Raw genomic sequence first — 27,051 nt, forward strand, 5'->3', positions numbered from 1 at the left:
GACTAAATCCCAATCCATGCGAAATAGCTGTTAGCATTCACTTATTTTCACATCGTATCAAAGCCTAAGATGCATTTGAGATTCCAACCTGGTTCTGGGGTTAGGGCTGATTCATTTAACAATGGTAGCCAGTTAAGGATAAAAACACCCAGCAACATTGGCAAGGAATGAACTGACTAAAAATGCATAAAAAAGAATCGTTCATTATAAATAAATAAAAAATGAGAAACTTACCTGCAAATTTGTAATCTGCTGCTTAGCTTTGGTTATCTGCACAGATATATGAAGTACAGTATGAGAACCACCACCTTTGCCCATAGGGCTGACTTGAATGATAGTCTGCTGTTGCATAAGCTGCTGCAGCAACTTGATCTGCTGAAGTAACTGATTTAATAAAATCAGTGTTTGAGGGGCTAGCGGTTGGTTCAATATCTGGAAATGAGAATTAGAGAGCTTTCATCAAAAAATTAAGTCTTAACTTCAAAATTGCTCCTGATAATAACTTCAAGATTCTTTGTTCACTAATTAAGCCGTACTTAGGACTTCCTACAATTTCTGTTTTATGATTGTAGATACATTCAGCTAAAGCATGATTATATAGTACCATGAAGATAAAAGTATGAGAACATTTAGTATTACCATTCTAGAAGTGAATTTTAAGCTAGATGCAAAAACTTGAAAAAAACTCAATTTCAGCTACACCAGACCATACAATTTGAAGTTTACCACCAACATTAGAAAAGTACAAGATTTCATATAATGGATCTTAACCTTTTCCCTGCTAAAGACGTAAATACATGTGTGGACGTTTCTTGACCCGGGAGACGAAAGCCATATATTTTCGTCTGAGATTTTCCTCCCCAAGTGAACGAAAGCCGTATATATACCATCGTTTTCTAGCTCTCCACCTTTTATGACGGTCACGGGTTTACATCGTCTTGGTTTCGGGACCCAATGCTGCAGGGTTTAGGTTTTACACTCAGAATCCGCGAGCAGGTACCCTGACCCCTCATCTTTTATTACCCCTCTTAGCAGTAAGGGACAGCGGTCATGCAATTGTTTATCCAGTCAGTTTTCGAAATAAATATTTGGTCATTTCTCAAGAAATATAAACTAATAATTGAATTCTTTGTCTTTTGAGCAGCGTTTACAATTTTCAAATGAAATTCTACGATAAATATTAACTTACATCTCAAGTTCTGTATAAACATCACCATGGAAATTGTAGCTGGATTAAATGCATTAATATTGACCTTAGAACTTCGTTTAAAATTTGACAATGCTCAGAAAAAAATGAGGAATTCAATTCAAAGTCTGCAATTTACATGCAAGCAACAATTATCCATATGCCAAATACATATAAGCAATCCATGAGTTGACCGTGAACCAATGCCCCAGGTATGGCTGTAAACCTAGAGAGGAGGGATCACAACTACCCTCAGAGTCAGCGATAATGCGGAGCCCTTGCTGGGAGGGGTCTAAAAAGGTGGGAGTTGAAAGCGTGTGATTATCCGCGAGACCCTTTTTTATGAATGTCCTCCAAAAATACTCCATCCCACGAGAAAGAAGTCTCTCAGGGCTCAGTACAGCAGTCATGCTAAGACGAAAACTCCGCCGTCTTGTAAGGGTTAAACATTGCCACATGAACCTGGCCTGACTTTGTTGGGTAACAACATATGATTACCACATCTGTGATAAAATCTTTTCGGTTTTGGCACCGGATAAGGTTGTTGGATTTTTGTACCATTAAAATTGATTGAGTACACCATATCAAGGCTATGCTCAGCCAGTACTCATTTTTCGGGCTAAAGAAGTCTCATGTGCCTCCTGGACGTTCTATACTCCAGGCACTATAAGGCCGAGGTCATCATGAACTCTTACGAGCCCATCTAGAATTTTCTTATGTCTATGGATCAACTGCAGGTGGTGCCAACGTAAAATTCTTCCTATTTTCCCCGAGATGGTGGAAGGGAATGCAGGCTCTTCTTTTACAGCTTTTCATGATCTTCTTCCCTTGGTTTATGGGGTCTAATGGTTCTTTCCAATGCCAAGCAAAAATCTCTGCCACTGTATCCATTACATTTGAAAGTGATATTTTAAATGTTCCAATTCAGTGGGAAGATTTTCTGCATAAGCCACCATGTTGGTTTGATGCATCATGGTGGTCAAGATGGCCTGCTTTTGGGAGGGATGGTGGTGGCTTCTCCTGTTTAGGTAAACGATAGTGGGAGTAGGTTTTCTATACACACTACATCCAAGAGTTCAATCAGGTTTCCTTTGAATTAGAATGTCGAGAAAAGAAATGCAGTGTTTTTTTCCTCCTCCATAGTAAATTTGATGCTCGAATGCTGTTGATTAATGTGACTCAAAAAGTCATCTAGACCGTGTTGTTAAATGACAAATGTGCCGTCCACATGCCAGGAAAAATATCTCAGTAGAAGTGTAGCCGATTTCAGAGCATTTTCTTCAAAAAACTCCATGAAGAGGTTTGCAATAGCTGGAGAGATAGGAGAACCTGTAGAAATTCCATTCGTTTGCTCACTGTATTTTCTGCCATAAAGGAAGTAGGTTTATTGGAGGACATGTCATAACAGTCTAACACTCATTTCGTTAAATTTACTGGTATGAACCCTGTGCCATCATCCATGTTTGTGGTAGTTTCAGTGGAATACTTGTCTTTAGATCTTAGGGTACAGTAAAAATTATCATCTGGTCTGACTCTTGAAGGCTACTTAGCTTCCCCACCGGGTGAGTTGACATTTTTGCTTACATTTCCGGAACCAAGTCAGTTCCAATCTTAGCATCTTTTCATGGCATGATTTTTTTCCGATAAAATTGAACTCATACAATTTTTCCACAATTTAACTCACCTGGTGATTCAAATAACCAGCCTGAACAGCCATCTGAATTTGCTGCACTAGCATCCGCAATTGTGCAGCTGATGGTTGATTCTGAGGTGCCCTTGGTGTCTGAAAGGAAATGACAAAAAAGATGAAAACATCACTCCATTAAACAAATAATACTAACTGTAAAACATGCCTTCATTTTATCTGAATGCTACTTAACATTTACAACATCAATCATGATGCTATGAAGTAGGGATGGAGGCATCCAGGTTTTTTTTCAGATCAAAATGCATTTTCAAATTCCTGCTATAAAACGAAATAATTATTCATTTTTTTCTTGGAACGTACTATCTAAGAAACGCTTTTTAGATTTACATGCACATTTAAATATTTTCACAGATAAAAAATTATTTTTGTAAGCTATTATTTTTTGAAATTGATAAAATCTTTACACGCTCAGGATTTAAACTGTTAAGATTGTGTTAGGAAATGGAAATAAGTTTCAATATTCAGATAAACCATTGACTGAATTTTAATATTCCTCACACAACTTTTCCCCAAATTTTGTCACTTTCTCATTGCATACTGAGTTTCATCCGCAAATGCTTCAGTTGCAGTGAAATCGGTACGCAGTTTGTAATCGTTGTTTTACATCTTTTTATTTGCGGAAGTTGCGATTTAGATTAAGATAATCGGTACCTACTCTATAACTTGTTAATATATAATGTGTGGTAGTAGTCCTCAGCCTACAGAAGAGAAGGAAACAATATTACAACATAGAAATGCAGTTTGCATGCGATGAAGGTTGTTGTTCAAATGAATTACTTCAATTATCCTTGAGATCATACTTTCCTTTTTAAATATTGGTACCAGATATTGCTATTTATTCATACCTTAGTAATATAGTTGTGATTAAGTAAGTTCTGTCTAAATTTTATCAATGGAAGGTTATGGCATTGGCTCCACTGCAGACAAAAATCACATACCATGGAATATGAACATAGGATTTGTAAGCAAATGTAAATGTTATATTAAGAGGAGCAAGTAAGGAAATTGTTATTAAAATGTGGAGCTGGGAGTTATTAAAAAAAGAATAATGACTACTGAGTAAACAAATTGTGATTGGGTGAAATGTAGTGGCCCATTCCTAGTGAGAGAAAGTGATAATATTGTAGCAGACTTCATATTTAATTATAAATATCTAATTTTTATGCCAAGGGAATCAACAACTGATGATAAGTGAAATGCAACTTTCCTGCTTACAGTGATGGAACGTAATGACATTACAGCGAACCTCACATTTAAATAAAAATGCCCTGTTTACCTGTAGAAGCCATACACCTTTTTTCCGGAAATGCCAGTGAAAAAATGGGGGTGTGCGGCTTACACGAATCCTCCAAATTTTAATGTAAGCCTCGTTCCATTTTCCCTAAAAATCTTATTGTTTATTTCTCCAGCGTTTAGTATTGAAACTAGGAAACCTTGGCAGGAATTACATTTTTAATATTATTTAACCTTATTAATAGAGATCCGCCTCGAACAAAATATATGGAACAAGTAAAGAGAGATGTGAAAGAGAAGAAATACGTAGGAGTGAAAAGATTAGCTGATAGGAGAACTGAGTGGAGAGCTGCGTCAAACCAATCCTAGGATTGTTGACCAGTGATGATGAATAGAGATCCGTGAAATTCGCAAGATGCAATATCGTGAAATAACACGAATTACCGCAAAATCTGTAAATAAAAACTGAAATTTCACTTTTTTGTGATTTTAGGTGAATTAGCAAAATAATCACATTTAATGAGCAGAGGTCTGTGTAATTCGCGATACGCGATATTGCGAAATAACGCAAAATAACACGAAATCGGTGAATAAAAACGAAATTTCGTGTTTTTGAGATTTTAGGTGAATTAGCATAAAAAATCACCAGGGACCAGGCCGCCGTTCACGGCACACGGTGTGGCAAGCGAGTCGTCTCGTCTGAAAGCGGCCTGAATTTCACGGTGTCGTGACGTGAACGGTGGCCAGCGAAAAGTTGTTTCGTCAGTAAGCGGTCTCAATGTAGCACTGCCTATATTTTACACCATAGACGGTGCACCGCCGGGCCAGATTGAAATATGCACCGTGGTGACCACGCTGTGCGATTCGATTCGTTTGAAGACATCTACAGACACGCATGATTATTTGAAAGCACGAAGAAGTTGGGGGAAGGGGAGGAAGGAGCAGAAAGAATAGGAGGAGAGGGGGTTTTCCTTGTTAGCGGACGGATCTTCGGCTATGCACTGAGCTACAATGCAAAAAAAATCATTTCGACATTGGCCAACTCTAATATCTAATTCTTCAAGTGAGAAATGTCTCATTCTAGATGTTACAGGATGGATAAATGGGAAATAATTTTTCAAGTTTCTTTGAATCCGATTATATTTGTTGTGTGTGCTTCTTTCACTACCTTTCCTGACCGATTGGCAACAGCTGAAATCAAAACTACGCGTTTTTGTTGTATCTAGCTGCTGTCCCACCTTCCCTCAACACCCAGGTGAGGGGTATCGAAAGGGAACTCACGACATGAAACATTTTGGCCACTTTGTAAGTTATACAGTACTATGGTTATACAGTAGTTACCCAGCACACATTTTGAAAACACAATCATGAGTGGTTGTGTTTTGCGGTGGGACTTTTTTTTATCAAGGTTCCAGCTTTATATATCGAACGAAGGAAAGGAATTTTAAAATGCCAAAAGCCAGTGATACCGTTCATACCAGGGCAAGTGAATTCAGCTCAGAAGGATTTAATGTGAAAGACAGAGTATTACTGTGCTATGTTTGCGATAAGATTATAATTTGAAAGATGTGACATGTTGTTGAAGCACATCAGTAGTGATACACATAAACGTGCGAAAGAAAGGGGACATGCAAAATGACAGCTATCATTTGAACACACAGTCACTCAGTCAAAGAAAGCGAAGGAGAAGCTTGTTGTTGCTACTACTTAAGCATTTTTAAAGGCTTTATTTAATGTAGAGAAACTTGACAATCCAAAAATTCTGGAATGGCTCTCGAAGTACAAACACATAAGGTGGGGATTTGCAGTTTGCCGATTGTATTCGCCAAGACTACACACTTGAACCATTACCTTCATTTAGTTTTATCAGAAATTTTGTACAATCAAAATTGTGTTAATGTTATGTAAAATGAAAAATAAAAGTATATTCATTAAACGTGAATCACAAAATAATAAAATGACTATAGATGTGGGAAAATCGTAGCATTATAATAACATCGCCAAGATTTTCTATAACACTGAAATCATGTGGTTTTAAAACAAATTTTAACAAAAAATAAAACCACTTTCACGGACCTCTACTAATGAGTAATAATCTATTAAAGCCTAAGCCTTCCTTCTTTAACGCTGCTGACATTCATTTGATCTATCTCATTACGATTCCAAGATTATTTGGCTTCTGTTTTGTCCCGAGCATATTGAATTCGCATAATATCACACACTGTAGTGATGTCTACAATGGAATTTACCGCTAAATTAATCACAGCCTCTTTCTTCGCTCCACATTTATCAATCCTGAAATTATCGGAAATGTCTAGAATAATGTGGTCTCTCTCCTGAAGAATTAGATATTCTGAATCAATAAAAACCTGGAAGGCGGCCACGAAAATGCGTAAATGCGAAAATGCCAAGCAGTAATTCCGGTGACTCACTGTGACACATTAAACACTGTTACTGGATAACTTGTTGCAGGAAAAACTTAAGGGTGGGTCTAACTTAACAATTTTGTGGACTTAAACACAGCCCCTGGATGGGAACGGAAGGCTGCTTTCAGACGAGACGATTTTCTGCCAGTCACCATTCATGGCATAGCAAACGGCGTGGTGAGCGAGTCATCTTGTCTGAAAGCGGCCTGAATTTCACGCCGTCGTGCCGTGAACAGCAGCGTAAATCAATTTGAAAACAGTTTCTTCCACTAAATTGCATGTTTTCAATTATGAACACCTTCTTATGCAAAAGAAACTTTTAACAACAAAAATTTTTTACTTAAAAGTTGATCCTTTATCAATTTCCAGGCTTATTTTGAGAAAAAAATACCCACTCTTTTGAAGGAGTGGCAAACACCCCCACAGTAGAAGTATCAACAGGTGCAATATTGCATACATTGGCTGACAAATTCTCTGTACAATATTTCAAGTTAATTGGTTCAGTTTCAAAGAATTCAAAGGTTAAAAGCTTCAATGACAAGACTATCAGTGTTACCGTAGGTGCTAAATTAAAATCACACTTACAGGCTGAAATGGAGTGGGCTGCTGACTTGGAGGTTGCTGAGGTGGGGGTTGCTGTGAAAGTATTTTCTGGACCATGGCAGGGCTGATATTATTAATACTGGCCAGACTAGGATTGGCATTATTAAGATTGTTGAGAAGACTAGGTGCATTTCCTACAGTAGGTCCCTGTAAAGAAGACAAAACATATTTGAATTGATTGTAGGCACATTTACCAATATACCATATTTGCATGAAGCTAAGATTAGGTTTTTTTCCCCTCACAACTCCTGCAGAAAAGTGGGTTCACCTTACAATCGGATGCAAAATTCTCGACATCGATCGGGTTGCATAATTTATGCAGGAAAAAATTATGGTTACCAGTTTGCCACCTTTTAGCTATACAACAAAAAACCTATGTCAAAAATAGAACAGTAATTTAGCTTATTTAATTTTGTGTTTAAGTAAAAAACATTTATCACTTTTTGGTAGTAAGGCAAAGATTCAGTGGGCACCGATCAGTGCTGCTCATATCGAGTCTCGCCAGAATGCTAAGTCTCCGTCGTATTTTGACATTTATTTACTCGCGTAAAATGCATAAATAAAGTCAGAAATGCATCGCGTTTGGTCTTATTCTTTTTTAAATTACGCGCACATTACTAATATTTCAATCCAATAAAGGTGTAATATCAATTGCCGAAAGTCATTTTTAGACACCTTTTGGGCTAATAGGTGATTCATGCAGCAGTTGACCTCCAGAAACTGGGAACTTTGACGCAGGTAGGCTGAATAAGGTCTGTGGGTGAGAAAAGGGGGGGCACAAAACACGTTTCTATTGCTATCGTGATATTTTTTTCGAAGCTAAGGTCTTCGTAATATGATCCCTAGGCACTGAGGTTCTCCTGGTGGGGGAAACCGGGGATTTTAGGATTTTTTCACCCGATCAATTTCGGTTCCCCACGTCGAACTATTTTCACCACTCTAATCCGCGACTTTGATGTAGTTCGTCAACTTACCTATAACAGTGCTGCATGCACTTAACGACTAGAGTTCTTTACAATTTTCCAAGTCAACTACCAACGACAGTGTGCGACAGCGTACGGTGCAAAATTAAAAGTATTCAAGAGTATACCTTTAGCATAATTGTTCGAGACCTCGAATATCGAATACTTTCTAGCATTCGAGGTATTCAAGTATTCTCGGATACTATTCGCACATCTCTAGAATTAAGTAACCTGGATAGTGTAGTAGTCCAGAAAGCCTAAGGCCCATGGTTCAATTCCTAGTCCAGGGGAACTATTTCTCATGGTAATTCATGCATACATATTAACCCTTATAGTGCCAGCGGGCCAATCCATCAGGCCTGGGGGTATGTGCAGAGAGTGCCAAGAGCCAACCTATTGGCTGGGTTTTTTTTACACACACACCTTTTTATTTTTTGTTTCATGTAGCTTTGATGATTATTTTTAGTATCTGTCATTATCGTAAGTTTTGGGAGCAAATAAAAAAAAAATGTTTCTGAAAATGCATATCAGGCTTTATGTGAATTTTTAAGCCCAAACCTACAAATTCACCAAAAAAAGCCCTGGCATTCTTCAGCATACCGGGAAAAATAGGCTGGCATTAAAAGGGTTAAATAGTTTGGCATAATTCAGGTTTAGTACTTTCCGAATTGTAAAATATCATATAAAAATTCTAAGTTGGAGAGTGAAAAGAAGATAACACTGCATGATGGCTTCCTGCAATCACTCATGGAATCATTTGAGCAAAATAAGAACACATTCTTATTTCATTAGCATGAACAGTTGAATGACCTTTTCAGGGTTCCCACTCAAAGTAAATTATAAAATTCACAGTTTTTTCCAGGTTTTCATGGTCTAAATGCCGTCAAATTCACGGTTTGTTGAGAAGCCATTTTAGGCAGAAATATTGAACATGTGACAATCACCGGTCGCACAGTCACATTCACAAAATTTTACAAACGCAACAGAAGCTGTGAATGCAAACGCAGCAATCAAAGTGCTATCTCTCTCTTCTGACGTCACGTATCGTTTGCAAAATTCAGCTCCGGCTAAAAGTTGTGAGTGGGAAAATAGAGAGAGGGACCAGGGTGCCAGGGAAGTTAAGAAGTGTCTGGATTTTCAGAAGTGTTAATGAACACTTTGGTTACCAGTCTTATGGCTTTGGTACAGGCTTGAGGTCAATGTGTCGTCATGGCACACAGACCAATAATTGCGCCTCGAATATAAGTGTGCAGTGTCTGCGTGTCACCTTGAAAAATGATCGACGTTTTTCTTTTGTTCCGTCAATCGTAGTTATAAAATCAATTTTGAGAGATTTTTAAGGTTTTATGACGAAATTCACGGCTATTTCCAGGTTTTTTCACGGCACACAAAATTCACGGCTTATTCACAGTTTTAAGGTTTTCACGGTTGAGTGGGAACCCTGCCTTTTGCAAGAACATTCATTGTATGAAACCACCTCGACATATTCAATAACACAGAAACAACTGAATCCATTAAATGGCATTTACTAAGTTAAAATTAACAAACACTACTCACTCCATGGTCGTGTTAATGAGAGTTAGGCACTGTAGCCAAATATTTTTAACCTTGAAGCAAACTCCTTCCAAAACTTTAGCTTTTTTTAAAAAAACCTTTTTCGCTCTATTTACTAGGTATTTTTTTTTATTTTTTCACAAACTGTAAATCTTAAAGAAATTCATTTTAATAAGTATTTCCTGATTAATAATTTTGTATTTCATGAGGAGGAAAAAATAAATTTGAAATGATAAATGAAGTCTGACACATGGCATGGAGGGAGCACTCGGCATATTGCATTTCAGGGATGGTGCCTGTTTTTTTCACACTTTTCCTCATCCCTCTCCAGAGAGGCACACAGGATTGCAATTGCTCTACACCAATTCTCTTGATGGAATCATGGAGCTACAGTGAAACATGGTTAGCACGTTCATCCTTATCATGGTGATTTCTCTCGGTCCCGGGACCATCCAAATGAAATACATGTAAAACTATTTGGCTAGTATTTCACCCACAAATGCTTCAGTTATGGTGAGGTGGATTTTTCACTTCCTTGCAAAACTTTAATGCCACAGTGCATACACATGGTTCTCTCTATGTCAATGAAAATGTTTCTACACAATGAAATACATTTTTACCAGTATATAATAAAATTAAATGGCAACTGCACAATCTACAACTCAATTACCAATGCTTAGAACAACATTAATGCCATGGGCAACGAGTAGCGGGAACAGAACGAAACGACCGCTCAACAAGAGGAAGGGATGGGAAACAGAAGATCATCAAGAACAGGTTCAGGGGAAGGAGCATTCTTCCTACGACTTTCAAGTAACGAGGCTACGAATGAGGGAGTCAAGGAAGAACATGTCAGGTCTTGCCATTTTGTGACGTCATTGTCTTCAAAACGAAGCCGGGCGAGCTATGCGATATATGCAGTTGGCATTTCCAGGCTGTATCCTCTTGTTTGATGGTGCTGATGCCAAGAACAATTCTAGATACACTACTTGGTGTAAAAGCATTAGTGTCCAGCTCTGCTTGCTACATGACAAAATGTGTAGGTACTTAAAAGAATTTGCAGTCGTGTGATATTTTCATCTTTTAGGGTTAGGCCCATACACTTAATCTGATAACAGATACTTCCTAAAAACATATGCCTATTTTGCAGCAGGAATTTCCTGAGCAAAGATAACAATCCTAAACATGAGGAAAAGAAGATTGAGATTGAACAACCATCGGAGGAATTTCAGCAATGTAAGATAATAACCACGGCATAGTTACATGGGAACAATGGAAACATGTTTCAACCTTAGCCTGTTTCACCGACTGCCCTTTTTCGGTCTACCAGTTTCAATTCTCCCAGTTTCAAGGGACCAAATGCTAGGGGAGTAACCTACTGAGCCCAAAGATATCTCGACAGCTTTTAGCAATAGTATGACACGCACGAGGTTCAAAAAAGAATGAGACCAAATGCAACGCATATCTGACAGCATTAAAGTTTTTTAAGCTCTAATTGATTGATGCCATGCTATATAGTTACAACAAAGCTAATATTATTCAACAAAGCCCAAAAAGCACAATTTCGGAAGAATCAAGCGTAGCATGGGTGCATTCAAACAAGATGTGATGGACTAGAAACTTCATGCAATGCTGACTGCATATATCACATTACTGCACCTCTGCCCCTTGGCTTTGAAGGCAACGACGTCACATGCAAGATCTTTTTCATATTCAACTCTTGAGGTACCGATGCGACAACGAGATGATTACGAGTAAGAAAGTCAAAAAGGAGCATTGTAAAAATACGTCACTAAGGGAGGAGCTACCCTGCTTGCCTCATGTTTTTGACCTGGGTTTCGGATGACTGACTCACGCTGAAAATGAAGGCCACTCAGTACCCCTTGGACTTGTGACCAGGGAAGTGGGGGTAAGATAAGAAAAGAAAGAGAGAACCCTATTTTTGGCTGCAATTTCTGGGAAAAAGGTGTGTCTCTTACACACATTTAAACTGCCTTCGAAGTGAGATTATGCCTGATAGGAGGATTTGCTCGCGGCTGAGCTTAAAGCCACCGAGTGCGTCCACCGGGTTGCGGATTGTGGGTCGACCTTTGGATATAGAGGTTAGCTGCGAGATAAGAGAGTTCTCTCGTCGAATAAGCAGTCGTGGACAAAAAGCGGCGGTGTTCTGAGGGGGTATTGGGCTACCCTTGGGTAAGGTAGACCATTTAAATAATACCAAAACCTGTGAAGATACCGTGACTTGGCGACTGAGGGTCGCCAACAATTATGCCTCTCATCACCCGGGGGAGAGGGCAGCAGCTCATACTTCACATGTGCGAAGGTGGAGACCATACTGGTCGGTACAGCGACACACATTCCACTACGGGCATGGTAACATTTACTTTAACGGCTGTAGTACTGCGATGGGGAAGGCAAGGGGAAACCACCACATTATCATCCCGAGGAGTCGCAGCTACTCCACTCAATTTATATAATTACATGATGGAATTCTCTCGGGTAAAATATTCCGGAGGTAAACTAGTCCCCCATTCAGATCTCCGGGCGGGGACTACTCGAGAGGGTACATCGGTCAAAGGTGATAGAATGTTACGGATAGGAACATGGAACGTCAGATCACTTCGCACCTGCAGTAAGATAGAGAACTTGAAGGTGGAGATGCGAAGAATGAACTTCGATGTATTAGGCATCAGCGAAATGAAGTGGCCCCAGGAAGGAGACATTTGGAATGGAAACTACAGAATGATACACACAGGATCGCTAAATGGTAATGCTGGAGTAGGTATAATGCTTGGAAAGAGCACCGGGATGCGTGTTAAAAGCTACCTGCAGTTTAATGAAAGGATAGTAATGGTGAAGATATATACTAAACCCGTAGCTACTGTAGTGGTAAAGGTTTACATGCCTACGTCAGATAACGAAGATGAAGAAGTAGAAGATGTCTACCAAGATACAGCGGAAGTTATCAAGCAGGTAAGAGGGGAAGAAAATCTTATTATTTTAGGTGACTGGAACGCCGTCGTCGGTGAAGGTCAAGATGGAATAATAACTGGGAAATATGGGTTAGGTAACCGAAATGAAAGAGGAGAAAGGCTACTTGAATTCTGCACGGAGCACAGGCTAGTGGTTGCCAACACTATATTCAAAAACCCCCTGCGAAGAAGATACACGTGGAAGATGCCAGGAGACCTTAGAAGATTCCAAATCGACTACATTCTAGTGAAACAATGATTCAAGAACCAGGTGAAGGACTGCAAAAGTTATCCAGGAGCAGATATCGATAGTGACCATAATTTAGTTATGATGAAATGCCACCTTAAATTTAAAAAGTTGAAGAAAGCCGTGAAAAACTGAGGAAGGTTGAAAAATTGAGGGAGGTTCAGCATCAACTGGCTTTTAAAGAGGCTGTAGAAAATAAAATAGGGGAGGATACGACCAACAAACCAATGGAAGAGAGTTGGAAAACCATTAGAAGTGGTCTGCAGGCAGCAGCTGAGGAAGTTCTTGGTAAAAGAAGAGTCGTTATGAAAAAACCATGGATCACACAGGAAGTATTAGATCTCATTGAAGAAAGAAGAAAATACAAGGCTGCGAAAACAGAGGAAGGACAGAATCGTTACAAGAGAATAAGGAATGAAATATGTCGTAAAGCGCGGAAGGCTAGAGAAACGTGGATGAAAAGTATTTGCGAAGACGTGCAAAACAATCTTAAGCATGGAAAAGTAGAGGCCGCCTATAGGATAGTGAGGAACCACTTTAAGGTAAGTAAGATGTAATATCCTTAGGGACAAAAACGGAGAACTAATGATTGAAAACGAAGAAAAACGGAAGAGATGGAAGGAATATCTGGAAGATTTGTACAAAGGAAGCAGCCTCAGAATGAATGCTATCGAAAACGAGAGGGAAGTGGATACCGATGACATGTGAACCCCAATTTTAAGATCGGAATTTGATGCGGCGGTAAGAGACCTCAAGATAAATAAAGCGTCTGGCATTGATGACATTCCTGCGGAACTAATTAAAAATTCAGGAGAGAAGACGTTGAACCAGCTATACAAAATCATTAGTGAAATGTATTCGACAGGTGAGATACCAAAAGACTTCGAGAGGAACATTATAATCCCTATTCCTAAGAAGAAAAGAGCGGAGAACTGTGAAGATTTTAGGACCATTAGCCTTACTACACATGTGTCGAAGATACTGACAAGGATCATCTATAGAAGAATAGAACGAAAAGCAGAAGAGTACTTGGATGAGGACCAATTTGGATTCAGAAAAAACAAAGGCATTAGGGAAGCAATATTGGCCCAAAGACTGCTCATAGAGAAGAGAATGGAAAAGAACAAGCCAACATTCGTTGCGTTTGTGGACTTAGAGAAAGCATTTGACAACGTGGATTGGAGCACAATGCTTGGAATCCTAAAGGAAATTGGGATTCTTTATAATGACAGAAGAATCATCCACAGTTTATACAAAAACCAAGTAGCCGTGATAAAATCAAGGCCCAGCTGTGAAGAAGCAAGAATTAGGAAAGGAGTGCGACAAGGCTGTACAATGTCACCCGTAATTTTCAACGTTTACATTGAGAAAGCCATTAATGAAATCAAAGAAAAGGCATTGGTAGTGAATATCCCTGGAGAAAAAATTAGCATGCTAAGGTTTGCCGATGACATAGCCGTTATAGCAGAAACAGGGACGGATTTGAAAAATATTCTGGTTAATATGGGTAGGGTGGGTCTGAAATGAACAAATCTGAAGAGGATGGAACAGATTACAAAAAATGGAGGAGGTGGCAGTGTGGAAAAAAGTCACTCACTCCGAGTCTCGAACCCTGGTCTTTCATAACAGAAACTTGACTCGCTACCACTCGGCCAAATCGGCCTTGAACAATGAGCGAAAAATTTAATATTATATTCTAGGTAACCATATTTTTAAATTTTTAAATGCTTTTTTTCTCAAACCCGGGCGTATTTGGACAAAACCCTTCAACAGTATTCCTATCTAAGTGTCTACTTTCAAATAAAAAAGGTTTCATCTTCTTTCTTGACATCAGTTAGGCAAAGTCTCCTTGTTAGCCTGTTTCCAATGTCTAGGAAATGTTTAAGGCAACCAGCCTAACCCCATTTATGTCACTGAATGACAAGGAAAGAAACATGGGTCTCGGCTTGTTTCCAAAATAATCTATGTAGGTTAATATTTATAGTTCCCTTTGTATTGTCAGGTGAATGTACAATTTTTTTAAATAAGTTATTTTCATTACGTTTCAGTTACGATCATAAATTATGTAGAATACAATTTTCCTCCGGTGAACATTTGGAAGTTCTCCGTCCGGGTGCTGTGCTCTATCACCTTTGCGGACAATAAAATTGAAGACACTTTATGTTGGAGACTCGGGAGGCTGCGCGCTAGGCTTAGATTGCTTGAACAATTGAGGATGGACATCTTTAAGAGCAACACAGAGAACATAATATTAGAACCACACTATATTTCCAGGTCCGATAGAAGCGATAAATTAAGATATGTTTCGCCGAACAGATAGATATGGGAATTCATTTTTCCCCCGAACCATAAAGGACTTTAATAAGTGCTAGTCCCAACCTCATTAGAGCACTTCATTTTTTTAGCTGTAAACGGCTGGTGTCCTAACACCCCCTGCCACACGCCTTTCAGGCAGCTTGCCCGGGTATTATGTAGATGTAGATTTGTCATTAAGGCCACTCATGCTGGGTGTGAGGTGCCATGTTTATATAGTATGTCTCTTCTTTTATACCGACATGAGCAAGGATCCTACTGGAGAAAGGATGGAAAAGAACCTTCCATTATCGGAGAAATAAATTGAGAAACGTTATTATCCTCATTTACTTTTTAAAAAGTGGCATCATGTCTCATCATTTTTAAGTGAAATATTGGTTCACTTCCTTGAATTCCAAAAGTAATACCCCAAAATGTGTACTTTAACCTCATTTTTGTGTTTCTTTCTCCATCATATTGAAAATTATGTTAAGTATCGTACATGTACCATGTCTTTCTCCATAGCCGCAAAACGTTCGAAGGGGTTGGGGTTAGTAAGAATGGGATGGGTATTGCCTGGTCAGTGGGGGCAGGATTAAGAAAGGTGCAGAGGGTGGGTGAAGGGCCTTCAGTCTTACTTGAGACTACATTTGGGGACTGTGTTTTTTACGAGGAACTCAAGCTCCGTCACCAAAGGGAGGGGGGAATGCTAGGGGAGGGTGGTTTGCGATGCATAAGTTGGGTGTCAGGAAGATCAGCAAAAGGCGTAGGAGAGAGTAAATAAAGACTTAAGAGAGAAAGATCTAATGGAATGGGGGAAAGGGGAGGAGTGCTAAAAGAAAGTTAATGGTTAGAGTTGGAAGTGCCTCTTAATTACAAGTATCCGGCAAAATAATTAGGCAGTACATTGAGCCAAATGTTTAAGATACTCCTCCTCACTTTCATCATCTAAATCACTGCTGTCACGTCTAGTTTTGGACACTGCTTCTTCTATTCTGTTTGTTGCTAATACAGTCGCTAAGCATTAACTGAAGCCTTTCGCATATTCTCTCATGAATTTGGTTCAACCCCATTCCATACAATTCAGCACTTCCAAGACGTAAGACAGACAGATGGTGCCTCCCTAGTGGTTAGATAGCAAGCTGCTGATGTGAAAACTTATTGCCAATGCACCGAGTCATCAAATCCCCGTTGAAATTGGCAATAGAGGAGCCATTTTGCCCTCAATATGGGCATATAAGTATGAAGAGTTATATCATCAATGATATCCTTACTACCTGTCCTCACCTCTCATCGTTGACAGCCGCAGTATTTTCTCCAACATTTTTCCCCCTCCAAAATCCGAATCCATGGGATATTTCTTACACCCCTACTCCGAAAAAGTAGGAGTGTAAGAAATACCCTGCGCGAGCTTATTCATATGTTTAACAACGATGTATTGTCTACATGATTTTTACGAGTAGGCTCGTAAATAGGGGCATTGTGTCAGCCACAATATGTTTACCACACCTACTTCCCCTTCGATACTAGATTCCCACCTTAAGTTTTTAGGCGAGCTATTTCCCTCCAAAGTTGCACTATGATTTATGATTTAACGCTTTTAATGGACCCCAGTCGGAAGCACTACTAGCTACTTACACCGGCATAACAAGTTTTGTTGACAAATTTTTCACAGTTTTTTGCATAAGTGAATGAATTTGCACCAGGGAACCAAGCCTGTTGTTGGTAATTTCTAAAAATTTCTTATTTTCAAAACTTTATATTATCAAATAGTGCCATGAACTTACCATAGGCTTTTTGCCAGGACCACAATTTCACAATATATTATCAAAAATTCCATAATAACCTGCTTCATATGATTGAGTTTACTGTATAATGAAATAAAAATGAGAGAAGAAATAAAGCTTGACAAAAACATAGAGACCATTGGCTATGGGAGAGCTGAATTCAGCACTCATTTGAATAAGATACTTCAAGGCTAGTTAACAGAGGTTAACTTAGAGAAGTTTATTTGAGCTATCACCAGTAATGATATCAATAACAATTTTGCAATCCTTAGCTACCATAAGGGTCTCTTTACATGAGGCTATTAGGACGTACTTTCAAGGCATGCAATACACATTGGAATACCATTTAGATAAGATGCAGCACTGATATGCCCTGAATGCACTCTTATCCAACGCAAGTGGCCTCATGTGGAATACAATAATACAACTACGAGCACTACAAAATCATAAATCGATGAGAATTTAAAAAACAAATTGAAACCTTTCACCTCAAATACTTATGAATGGGCAGAAAAATAACTTCCATCTTTTTTTTAACTTCAACCTAAATATACAGATAAAAAATACCAACTTACTAAAAAATACTATCAATTTAATAAAATATAAGTTCTACCGTAATCTAAGAAAAAACCAATAGAAACAACAAATAGATTCAACTTGACTAGGTAGCAACAAATTCACCTGACAACTTAAATCATAATTATTATATAATAAACAACTGTCCTAAGCAAAGAATTTTATCTACAAGCTCAAAATGTTGACCCTTAAATGGTGCAAAATAAAGTCAACATACAGGTGGGGCATAAGTCATCTGTTGAGTAACTGGGTTGAAGCGCTGGCCAGGAAATACTCCAGCAGCCGCAGCAGCAGCTGTTACAGCTGCTACAGCAGCATTAGGATGACTAGGTGTGGCCAGATCAAATGGACTATGGTCTTCATGTCTACGCCAAGCATCCAGGTTAAGACGGCCCGAATTCAGTAGATCATGAGCATCTTCTAAATTCATGTTGGTGGTACGGAGAGCAATTTCAACATCCTCTTTCTGCACAAGTAGTAAAAGGTTAATAAAAGGGTTAATGGTACTGGGATGAAAATGAAAATAGGATACATATAATAACTTAGGCACATAACTACTTTACTGCATTGAAATCAAAACTCCTACCTTATATCCTATTTCTGACAGAATTCTGAACTGCTTACTTGCCCAAACCAGTTCTTTAGTCAAAGGCTTAGGACCCTAAAAAGTTGAAAAGTGAAGGATTCAAGAGATGACAATTTTAATTTCAAGACAATCTAACTTAGCCATAATTTAAAAGCTTGGATTAATCTGAAAAGCCAATTTTTATTCTGATGGCTTATATTAAAAAGCATCCAAGGCCTTGTGATAACTGACACAATGCATTGTTTAGCCTTTTTAGGAGATAAATGAGACCAATGCTTAAGTATTTACTCCACAATGCTTTGGGTCATAAGATAAATAGCAGTTTCCATTATTTAGCTTGAAATCCCCTATTTATAAAACTACTTTGTACTCTTTCTAAGCAAAGCAGTAACATACTCTGCAACAAAATAATAATTTGGACAAGCATAAATTCAATTAAATACAAGAAACTGTCAAAAAACAACAAAATAATACTGAGAAAAGAAAAAATTCAATAAAAACAACTATAAAGTAAGAATCGAGCAACATTAAGTATAACTTAATTACTTATTAATAAAAAGAAAAGCTAAACTATATTTTATGCAACAACTCACAGCTTTTTGATTGTGACTCCAGGATGAACCATCCATGTTATCTTCACCCCATCCAGATGGGTTCATAGATGGTTTAGGCTTTTGTCCACCCCAAGATGAAGGATTTAGCTGAGGTTCATTCCATGAACTCACTCCTCCACCTCCCATACCAACTTTGGAGTCATCTCCCCATCCTGAGTTACCCGTATCATGAGGAGTATCACCCCAAGACCCATTTCTATGGAAATATAAAACACAATTAGTTAAACAAGAAACAGGGTGTGAAAACTAGTTCATATCTACCACTGAAGAGAGACTTACCTCGATGGATGGCCCCACAAAGGTCCACCACCATCACCTTTCATTCCACCTGACCCACCAGGAGGCAGTCTGTTTTGGGAAATTCCAGGAGGGCATTGCATTCCACCACGACCTGTTGGCGTTGGCATTTCCTTCCAGTGAGATACTTTCCCTGGCAAAGAAGAGGACAATATTGTTTTTCCATCCTAATACATGATTGGCAATTACGTCAATCCACTAGGCAGAAAGAAAGCAATGATCCTCATCATCACTGAATTGGTTCATCATTAAAAATAAAATGAGGATCAAAATTTAGGTAATTAACATTATACTCGCACCCATATTGGCTCATCAACATACTTGTTTCGCCTTTACCTGGCTGCTGAGCGGGATTTCCCCACAATGACGTTCCGTCATCATAGTTAGGGATGTTGCGCCGCTGAGTTGGAGGTGATGGTTCTTCCCAGCCTGTTGACTTCATATCTTTCGGCTGAGGAGGTGGGGGACCTGCCCATTGGGAGGGCCCACCTACAACACCACTCCCACTAGAACCCACCCCTTTCTGCTGATTCCACATTGCAACTGCTGCTGCTGCAATAGCGTGTCCACCCCCGCCCAACCCACCTCCATTGATCCTACCCATTCGTGGATCCCCAGATGTTCCCACACCTCTGAGATCCCTTGGAAGATCCCGTGTGTCTCTCATATCTCGCATCATAGGGTCCCGAAGCTCACGGAGATCACGTGGATCAACACCCCTGTGATCCACAGAATCCCTGTGATCACCACCACCCCTAATATCACCTCCCCTTAGTTCCCTCACATCCCTGATGTCTCGTGGATCACCACTCCTGATATCTCTTGGATCTCCTCCACGAAGTTCTCTGGAGTCTCGGGAATCACCCCAATTGGAACTAGGGCCCCACTCCGGTTCTTTCTTGGCTGAAAAGACAAAATTAAAAAGGCCATTAGCTTCACAAAAAAATTAAAGGTTGTGGAACGAGTGAGGTAGTGACCATGACTTAAAAGACCAGCAATCACAGTGGTCATCTTAAGGTTTGTTACAGAAAGATGCATGAAGAATGTAAGAATAGCCAACAGAATGACAATTCCCAAAATTTAGTTACCCTATATTAAAATCAATTTGGATTCCATGGGCAAATGCGTGTGTATAAATGAAAATAAGTAGGTTAATCCATGCTAAGTTTGAAGAGTGGTGATGCAGTATGCATACAATGCACCCTATTGAATTACAGTTCAATTACTAGAACTCAATAATGAATCAATTGCATAATAATGGAGGGATAAAATCTTAACCCATTAACGCCTAGCAGTACCATATGGTACCAGCCGGTAGCGCAATGCTAAACGTAACTTTTTTTGTCATTTATTGTAATTTATTTGGGTTTTTGAGAGCTTAAACATAATAAGAATGTTTTTATTTACAATTTCCCAAAAAGTTTGCTTTTTCAAAGCTGAAATTAACGTATTTAGAGCCATTTGAAAATTGAGAATTTTCAGCAATCCGAAAAAAACTGAATTTTTAGTGCAAGCATTTCGATTTTCTTTACTTGCATCTTATGTACTCATAACATGTTTTGGCAGAAAGCGTAAATACGAATATTTCTGTTGTTTTCGTTTTCTAACAGTTCTTTGTTTTACAATTATTTATTTTTCATCATTTATATCATAAATTTTGCATTACGTAAATGTTATAACACATATAAAATGTGTGCATAAGTTAATTTTTTTATTATAAGGACGTCATCCAAGCACATAAGGCCCTAAATTGTCTGCATTTTTTCAGAATCTCGTACCCTCATGAGGGCACAAAGAGTGGGAGGCTTGATTGCATACCTGAACCCTATTTAGAAAAACATGAATAGGAAGAGTATCCGTGTACTCAATTAGAAAAGGGGTATGAAGGGGAATAAGAGGGCTTGATAAGGGGAAAATTCACTGACGGCTGGCAGCAAGAGACGACCACGCGACAGGCATCACTTCAACAAGAGCAGCCTAATCCTTTAAATTATTTTTGTCTAATGTACCTCAATCACACTCAGATACTTTTCACACTTTCATGTGCTAGTAAAACTGAAATAACTTACACATACTGCTTGTAATGTAGCATGTGCTGCCGCAAAGAGAGGATGAATAGTCCTTCTGACTGAGGAAAATTGAATAACGAGTGGACGCCAATTTTGCTCGAATTTGAAGTTGCTGTTCCAAAAGGTGGACAATCAGCTGAGTTTATCTCAAGAAGTGTCTGAGAATTTTCAAAAGTGTAATGAAGCTGGACCGAGCCATAAAGCACCCAAAAGGTATAAAATACGGAGGAAGGACGCGTTTTTGATGATGAAGAATCGAAAAGCACGAAAGGATTTCTCGTAATCCTGTTTACCAACTCACTGTTTCATGAAGCATACCCAACCAGAATTTTGAACTGTTCTTTGAAGAAAATTTCCTTGCGCACTAAGTGTTAGAGTCTAATAGGTGTGTACAATTCTGCAACTGTTATGACCCAAATTTAACACATGAGGTACTGAAAATATTTGTTGCAATTCTTTTTATAAGTTGGCATAAAACAACTCCCAGTAAAAGGCACTCTTGTGAGGCAGCACTAAACGCCAGAAATAACCTTGTTTATTACACAATGAGACGTAACAGATTTCTACAACTTTGTAGGTGTATTCATTGCGGTGATTACACCGCTATGGGTAAATCAGATAAGATGTGGAAAATGCGCCCTTTTATGGGCATGGCAGAAGAAAGATTCGGCGGATATTTCAGAGAAAAGCATTCCTTGAGTTTCAATGAGTCGATGATGTTCTCTTTTGGAAGACAGTTAGCAACTCATGCAGGGGAGGCCAATTCGGTTTGGCAATAAAGTGCGGTGCATGAATAGGTCAGATAGCTACTTCGAAAAACTCAGGAATGTGCTTAACCACGCAAATTAGAGGACGTACCGTGTATCTCCGAATATAGTCCCCCCTTTTTTTCCAAAAATGGCCGCGGAAAAGTAAGGGGGGGGGACTATAATCGAGTGTAATCCAATTCAGTATACTAAAGGTGACCATAAAGTAATAAATAACGGCATAATGGCTAATGTTCTCGTAGTCTTTCTATTTGAGTATATTTATGAGGATTATAATCGGAGATATTAGTAAATACTGCCACGTTTTACCGGAAATTAAGACAATTTTTACCACAAATGTTGTAAAGATACGATTATTCCGATTCAAATAGCATATCGAATATGCGTTTTCACGGAATCCATCGGGTAGCCGCTAATTTTTCTTGGAAAAGTATTGTTAGAATAATTCAATCGACACTGATCACTTAATGACGCAAAACAGTAAATAATTAAAATGAAAACTAAACACACACTATCATTACATTAATCGAACACTAGAATTGAATCAATAGTATATGTACCCGTCGCTCATTAAATAACTACACGATTTAAATAATTGCGAAAAATAAACAGATAAAGTGAACCTTTCGTGACGATTTAGCATTTCATTGCGTCCGTAGCTACTATACGTCCGTGCGGTTCGTGTTTACAACCACTGCCTTTACCGCCTTCACAGAACAAGAATGCGCAATAGGTGATGCATTTGTTTCTGAAAAGGCGCAATAATCGACGACTTTAAACCAGAAGCGCCGGCATTACTGCATTTGATCGAAATACAGCGACTCAGCATCGAAAGTGTAATCAATTTATTGAGGAATATCTTCAATTCGTCAGGGTAAATAGGATCGATAAATTACGTCGCATAACGTTTCGCAATTATTTCCGCGATATTTTCTTTATTAAAAATAATTTTACGTTCAACAGTGAGGTGATGGATCAAGTAGAAAGATGAGGATCAATCCTGCCGCAGATTAGAGGCCTCCAAAGACGGAGTTTCGATGCCAATTTAAAAATAGCCGTTGCAGAATACGCCGTAAATCATAGTATTTACAGCGCTAGCAAAGCGCTAATACATTGCGGAAGTCATTTCGGGGGTCTCGATGCGGCAGATTCAAAGAATTAGAGGAAAATATCGTCGAATTTGTGTGCAAATGCAGAGCAGAAGCTCTTTGTGTAACTTATGCAATGATTCGCGATGAGGCATTGAAAATTGATATAATTTTTTTTCAGTTTTAATGTTTGTTGGAAAAAGTTTATTTCTTAATTTTATTACTTTGATATTTTTAAGTCCTGTAGTTTAATTGTTTTGCTTAGCAGGCATTTGATAGCAATATTTTTATAATATTTATAATTTATTTAACACAATTTTATTTAGATTTCCTAAATTCTTCAGGTCACTTGGATTTGTGATGACTTGATGGGTGTGTTACACTGGATCTAAGGAAGTTTCAGGGCCAAATGCAATACTGTTTATGGGCTTTAAGTTAAAGCTTATATATTGACATTGTCTGTAGTCATTTGGAAATCAAAAATATTAATAATTTGTGAAGGTTTAAAAAATACAATAGCCTTGGATACTTAAAAAAATTTCTCATTTCTTCATTACATCTGGTTAAGGAACTATAAATTACTGATACATGCAATGGATCACAACATGTTTTAGGTATAGTTATTTTGTTGTGATGGAAAATATGTGAACAGATTTGTTCTTAATCTTCACAGAAAATAATAGTTTTTATCGAATCTAGAATCTTAACTTGCTAACCACAGAAAAATTGCCTTCCTTTACATTTTAAAATTTTTCCCAAAACTGAGGTCTCAAAATTGGGGGGGGGGGGACTATATTCGGGGGGGGACTATATTCGGAGATATACGGTATATAATTACTTACACGTGAATTTCCGTGTAATGTGCTCATCATGTGCACCGATGCACACCTCTGCCTCGCATCAATTAACCAATTGTACATCCATTCATGAATCATTCCCCGGTTTTTGACGCGTGTGCCTCCACTTTCAATGCCTTTTTTACATTCCTGAAGCACCGGTATTCGGAGTTTCGTTTAAAATCCATATATTGATATTAAATTAAAAAAATCGCGAACTAACTAAATAAAACGAATTGGGATAAAATGTAACAGTGATTTCAAAAATTGGAAGAGAGAAAAAATATTGCCGGTGCTGGGACTCGAACCCGGGACATCCAACTAAAGGTTACAGGACTAACGCCCTAGACCGCACCGCCACGGCCGTAGTTGAGAGGGAGCGCTTACTCAAGGGACCTCATGCTGCGCGAAATCTTTACATGCGAATATCTCTCGAACCCGGGCCTATGTGGAAGAAAGCCGTGACACTTTTTCTACCTTACCTATATAGTTTTAGATAATAACATCCGCATCCAGATCCCGAACATCACTGTGGCGATGTCTCCTTGTGAGTGAAACGCTAAAATCATGTTATTCCTGATTTCTACATCAATTATACATAACTTCTATTTTATAATAACTAATATTCACTAATTAATTGAATATTATCGATATTTGAGCGTAATATTGGATGAAAATGAATGTATTTTGCGGAAAATAAAAAATATTTAACTTTTTTGGCTTATAAATGTAATTTCCAAAATGTTTTTCAATTTTCGATTTTTTGATCCCTTATATGCCGAGCGGTACCATATGGTACCAAGCTGTATTTTGGTAACTATTAATGCCAAAAGAATAAAATTTGCACTGAATGGCTCAGAATTTCATTCGTATTAAAACATATCATTACCACAAAAGTCGCAGAAACTTTTTAATTCAGGCGTTACCGGGTTAAGAAATACTCAATTCCTACAAATCCTTCAAAACCTTACCACAACAACAGGGTGATAACAAAAATCATAAAATAAAATTATAGTATAATGCCAGGTTTTTCATACATGTTTTAAAAAATCCAGGGTGTATAATCCCAGACTTTATACAACCCTAAGCCATGTTTTAATGTTATGATGTTTTAATATGCTGATGATGGATTATCTTAGCTATATCCCTTCAAGTTTACAGCATGTATATTCTATGGAAGAAATTGCACAATGGGAGTTTCTCATGAAATACATGTACCACATGTGACATGATAGGAATAGGTACCCAAGATAATCTTTACTCCGTTATGTAGCAATATTTGAGCAAAATCTGTTTACAACTCAATATCTAAAAATACAAACCTCTCCTCACAAAAAAATTAATTCCCACTACTAGAGCCATTGATGTTGTTGTAGCTCCTCCCTACCAACAACAATACAAGGAACTATTCTCTTGGTAAATGACCACTCTGTAGGCCAACAGGAATGAAGTGGATATTTTTACCATACCACTTTCACAGAAAGACTTATCAAAAAGCAATACATACTTACTTAGGCTCTGAGACTCCCAACACAAACCACTAGGGCCTAATGAGGTCCACTGATTTCCAGTGGTAATTTTTTAATACCTTGGACACTGACCTAATTACACATGGCCATCAATGTACAGGCGGTCCCCGACTTTCGTACACAATGCGTTCCCGAAAACTTGTACGAAAGTCGAATTGTACGAAAGTCGAACCATTGACTTCCATACTAATTAGGGGTTACGTTCCAAAAGAGCGGAATTTACGTACTAAAACCTTTTTTTTTCACGGAATTCATTTCAATTGACTTAATTTTAATAATATATTAATAAAACTCCTCAAATCATATAATTTATTTCGAAAATACGCAGAAAATGCAAATATAAGTTTAAAAAACAAGAACTCCGTTGGCTATAAAGTGAAACTTCCTCTTGGCGTTTAAGTTGACATTCCACTTATTACGTCCACTATAAATAAAAGGACATATCAAGTAGCATAAAAAATGTATTCGTTGAACCCGCACTCTGGATACCTTTTAATTTTTACACCAAAATTCGATGTTTGGCAGGTGACATTCGTGATCGCGTATATTCCGCATGTTATTCAAAAAAGACAAAAGGGATTCGGGTGATATGTCGTGCAATATTGTTGCTGAAGGTTTACATGAATTAAACAGCACTCAAACGAAAAAACACAATTAGAAAGAAGGTCTTACTAGTTTTATTGAAAGCTATTCGATGATGTCTAGTCAACTTCTTTTGAAAAATATCTTCAATGAAGGCTTTCCTCTTCTCTTGATAAAGGAGCCTATAGCAGGCAGTCTCTCTCCCAAATAAATCACCTAGATCAGAGTCAATTACCAACAATTCCCTTCATTATATACGTTCATATTGTTCGCATATACTGCCAATACTGCAATTTGAAACAATTGAATGTTGGGATGCGCAATAAACATAGCGGGAATTTTAAAAAAATTACAGACCAGCGTCCGAAAGTCCGAATTTAGCGTACGAAAGTCGAGTAAAAGGTGTCAATTTTGAATGTACGAAAGTGCGAATTGTACGAAAGTCGAGTGTACGAAAGTCGAGGACCGCCTGTACTTCAATTTTCAAGTGCTTTAACTCACCTCCTCCCCACATAGCACCCCCTCCGCTTCCACCCGTCCACTGCCCTCCAGCACCTGCACCTCCAGGGCCAGGACCACTAGCTCCAGGACCACCTCCTGCCCCCATTCCAGCCCCGCCACCTCCTGCCCCTCCACTTGATGGGACACCAGTCCAAACATTGGATGAATCACCAACATCATCATCCTCCCCCCATGTTCCTCCAATATTTGAAGCAGGAGTGTGTCCCCAAGGAGTTTTTTGAGCTTGCTGCGGAGGGGGCTGACCACCATTTCGAAGATTGGCTTCCCAGAGGTCAGTTCCTAAATCATAAGAAATTAGAGGATGTAAATCCTCATACGATTTGTTTGCAAATGCTTTGAGTAACCAAAGTCTAAAAATTCTATATTCTTATTGAACTATCCTGTTAGCCATAAAAAAACACAGGCAATTGTTAAATGAGCAATTACAATACACAGTTCAACCAACCTTCTACACAAAAAGCCAGGATGACCACAAAATTTTAATGACCAATGTGTGTGATGAGTGGATTTCTATGGCTATCATATAATTTTACCTTTGAATATTATATGCATGTAAAAAAATCTTTTCACAATACATCACGTTTGGGTGCATCTGGTGTTACATATCTACAAGGA

General features: G+C 38.4%; 1 protein-coding gene across 8 annotated transcripts in view; it reads right to left on the minus strand.

Annotated features, from left to right (window-relative positions):
• The window catches only part of LOC124169724 (protein Gawky), a 94,727-nt gene that overhangs the window by 30,415 nt on the left and 37,261 nt on the right, over positions 1-27,051 (minus strand). For 6 of the 8 annotated variants that reach the window (XM_046548469.1, XM_046548444.1, XM_046548436.1 and 3 more), the window contains 9 exons: positions 26,416-26,715; positions 19,365-19,946; positions 19,026-19,176; positions 18,726-18,942; positions 18,133-18,207; positions 17,764-18,012; positions 7,139-7,303; positions 2,871-2,969; positions 235-432 (listed from right to left, as the gene is read on the minus strand). In XM_046548469.1, coding sequence (XP_046404425.1) covers positions 235-432; positions 2,871-2,969; positions 7,139-7,303; positions 17,764-18,012; positions 18,133-18,207; positions 18,726-18,942; positions 19,026-19,176; positions 19,365-19,946; positions 26,416-26,715 — 2,036 coding nt within the window. The remainder of the gene's footprint in view (positions 1-234; positions 433-2,870; positions 2,970-7,138; positions 7,304-17,763; positions 18,013-18,132; positions 18,208-18,725; positions 18,943-19,025; positions 19,177-19,364; positions 19,947-26,415; positions 26,716-27,051) is intronic. The other 2 variants (XM_046548452.1, XM_046548459.1) reach the window with 2 other exon arrangements.

The sequence above is a fragment of the Ischnura elegans genome, chromosome 1, assembly GCF_921293095.1.
Source record: "Ischnura elegans chromosome 1, ioIscEleg1.1, whole genome shotgun sequence".
NCBI classification, from domain to species: Eukaryota; Metazoa; Arthropoda; class Insecta; order Odonata; family Coenagrionidae; genus Ischnura; species Ischnura elegans.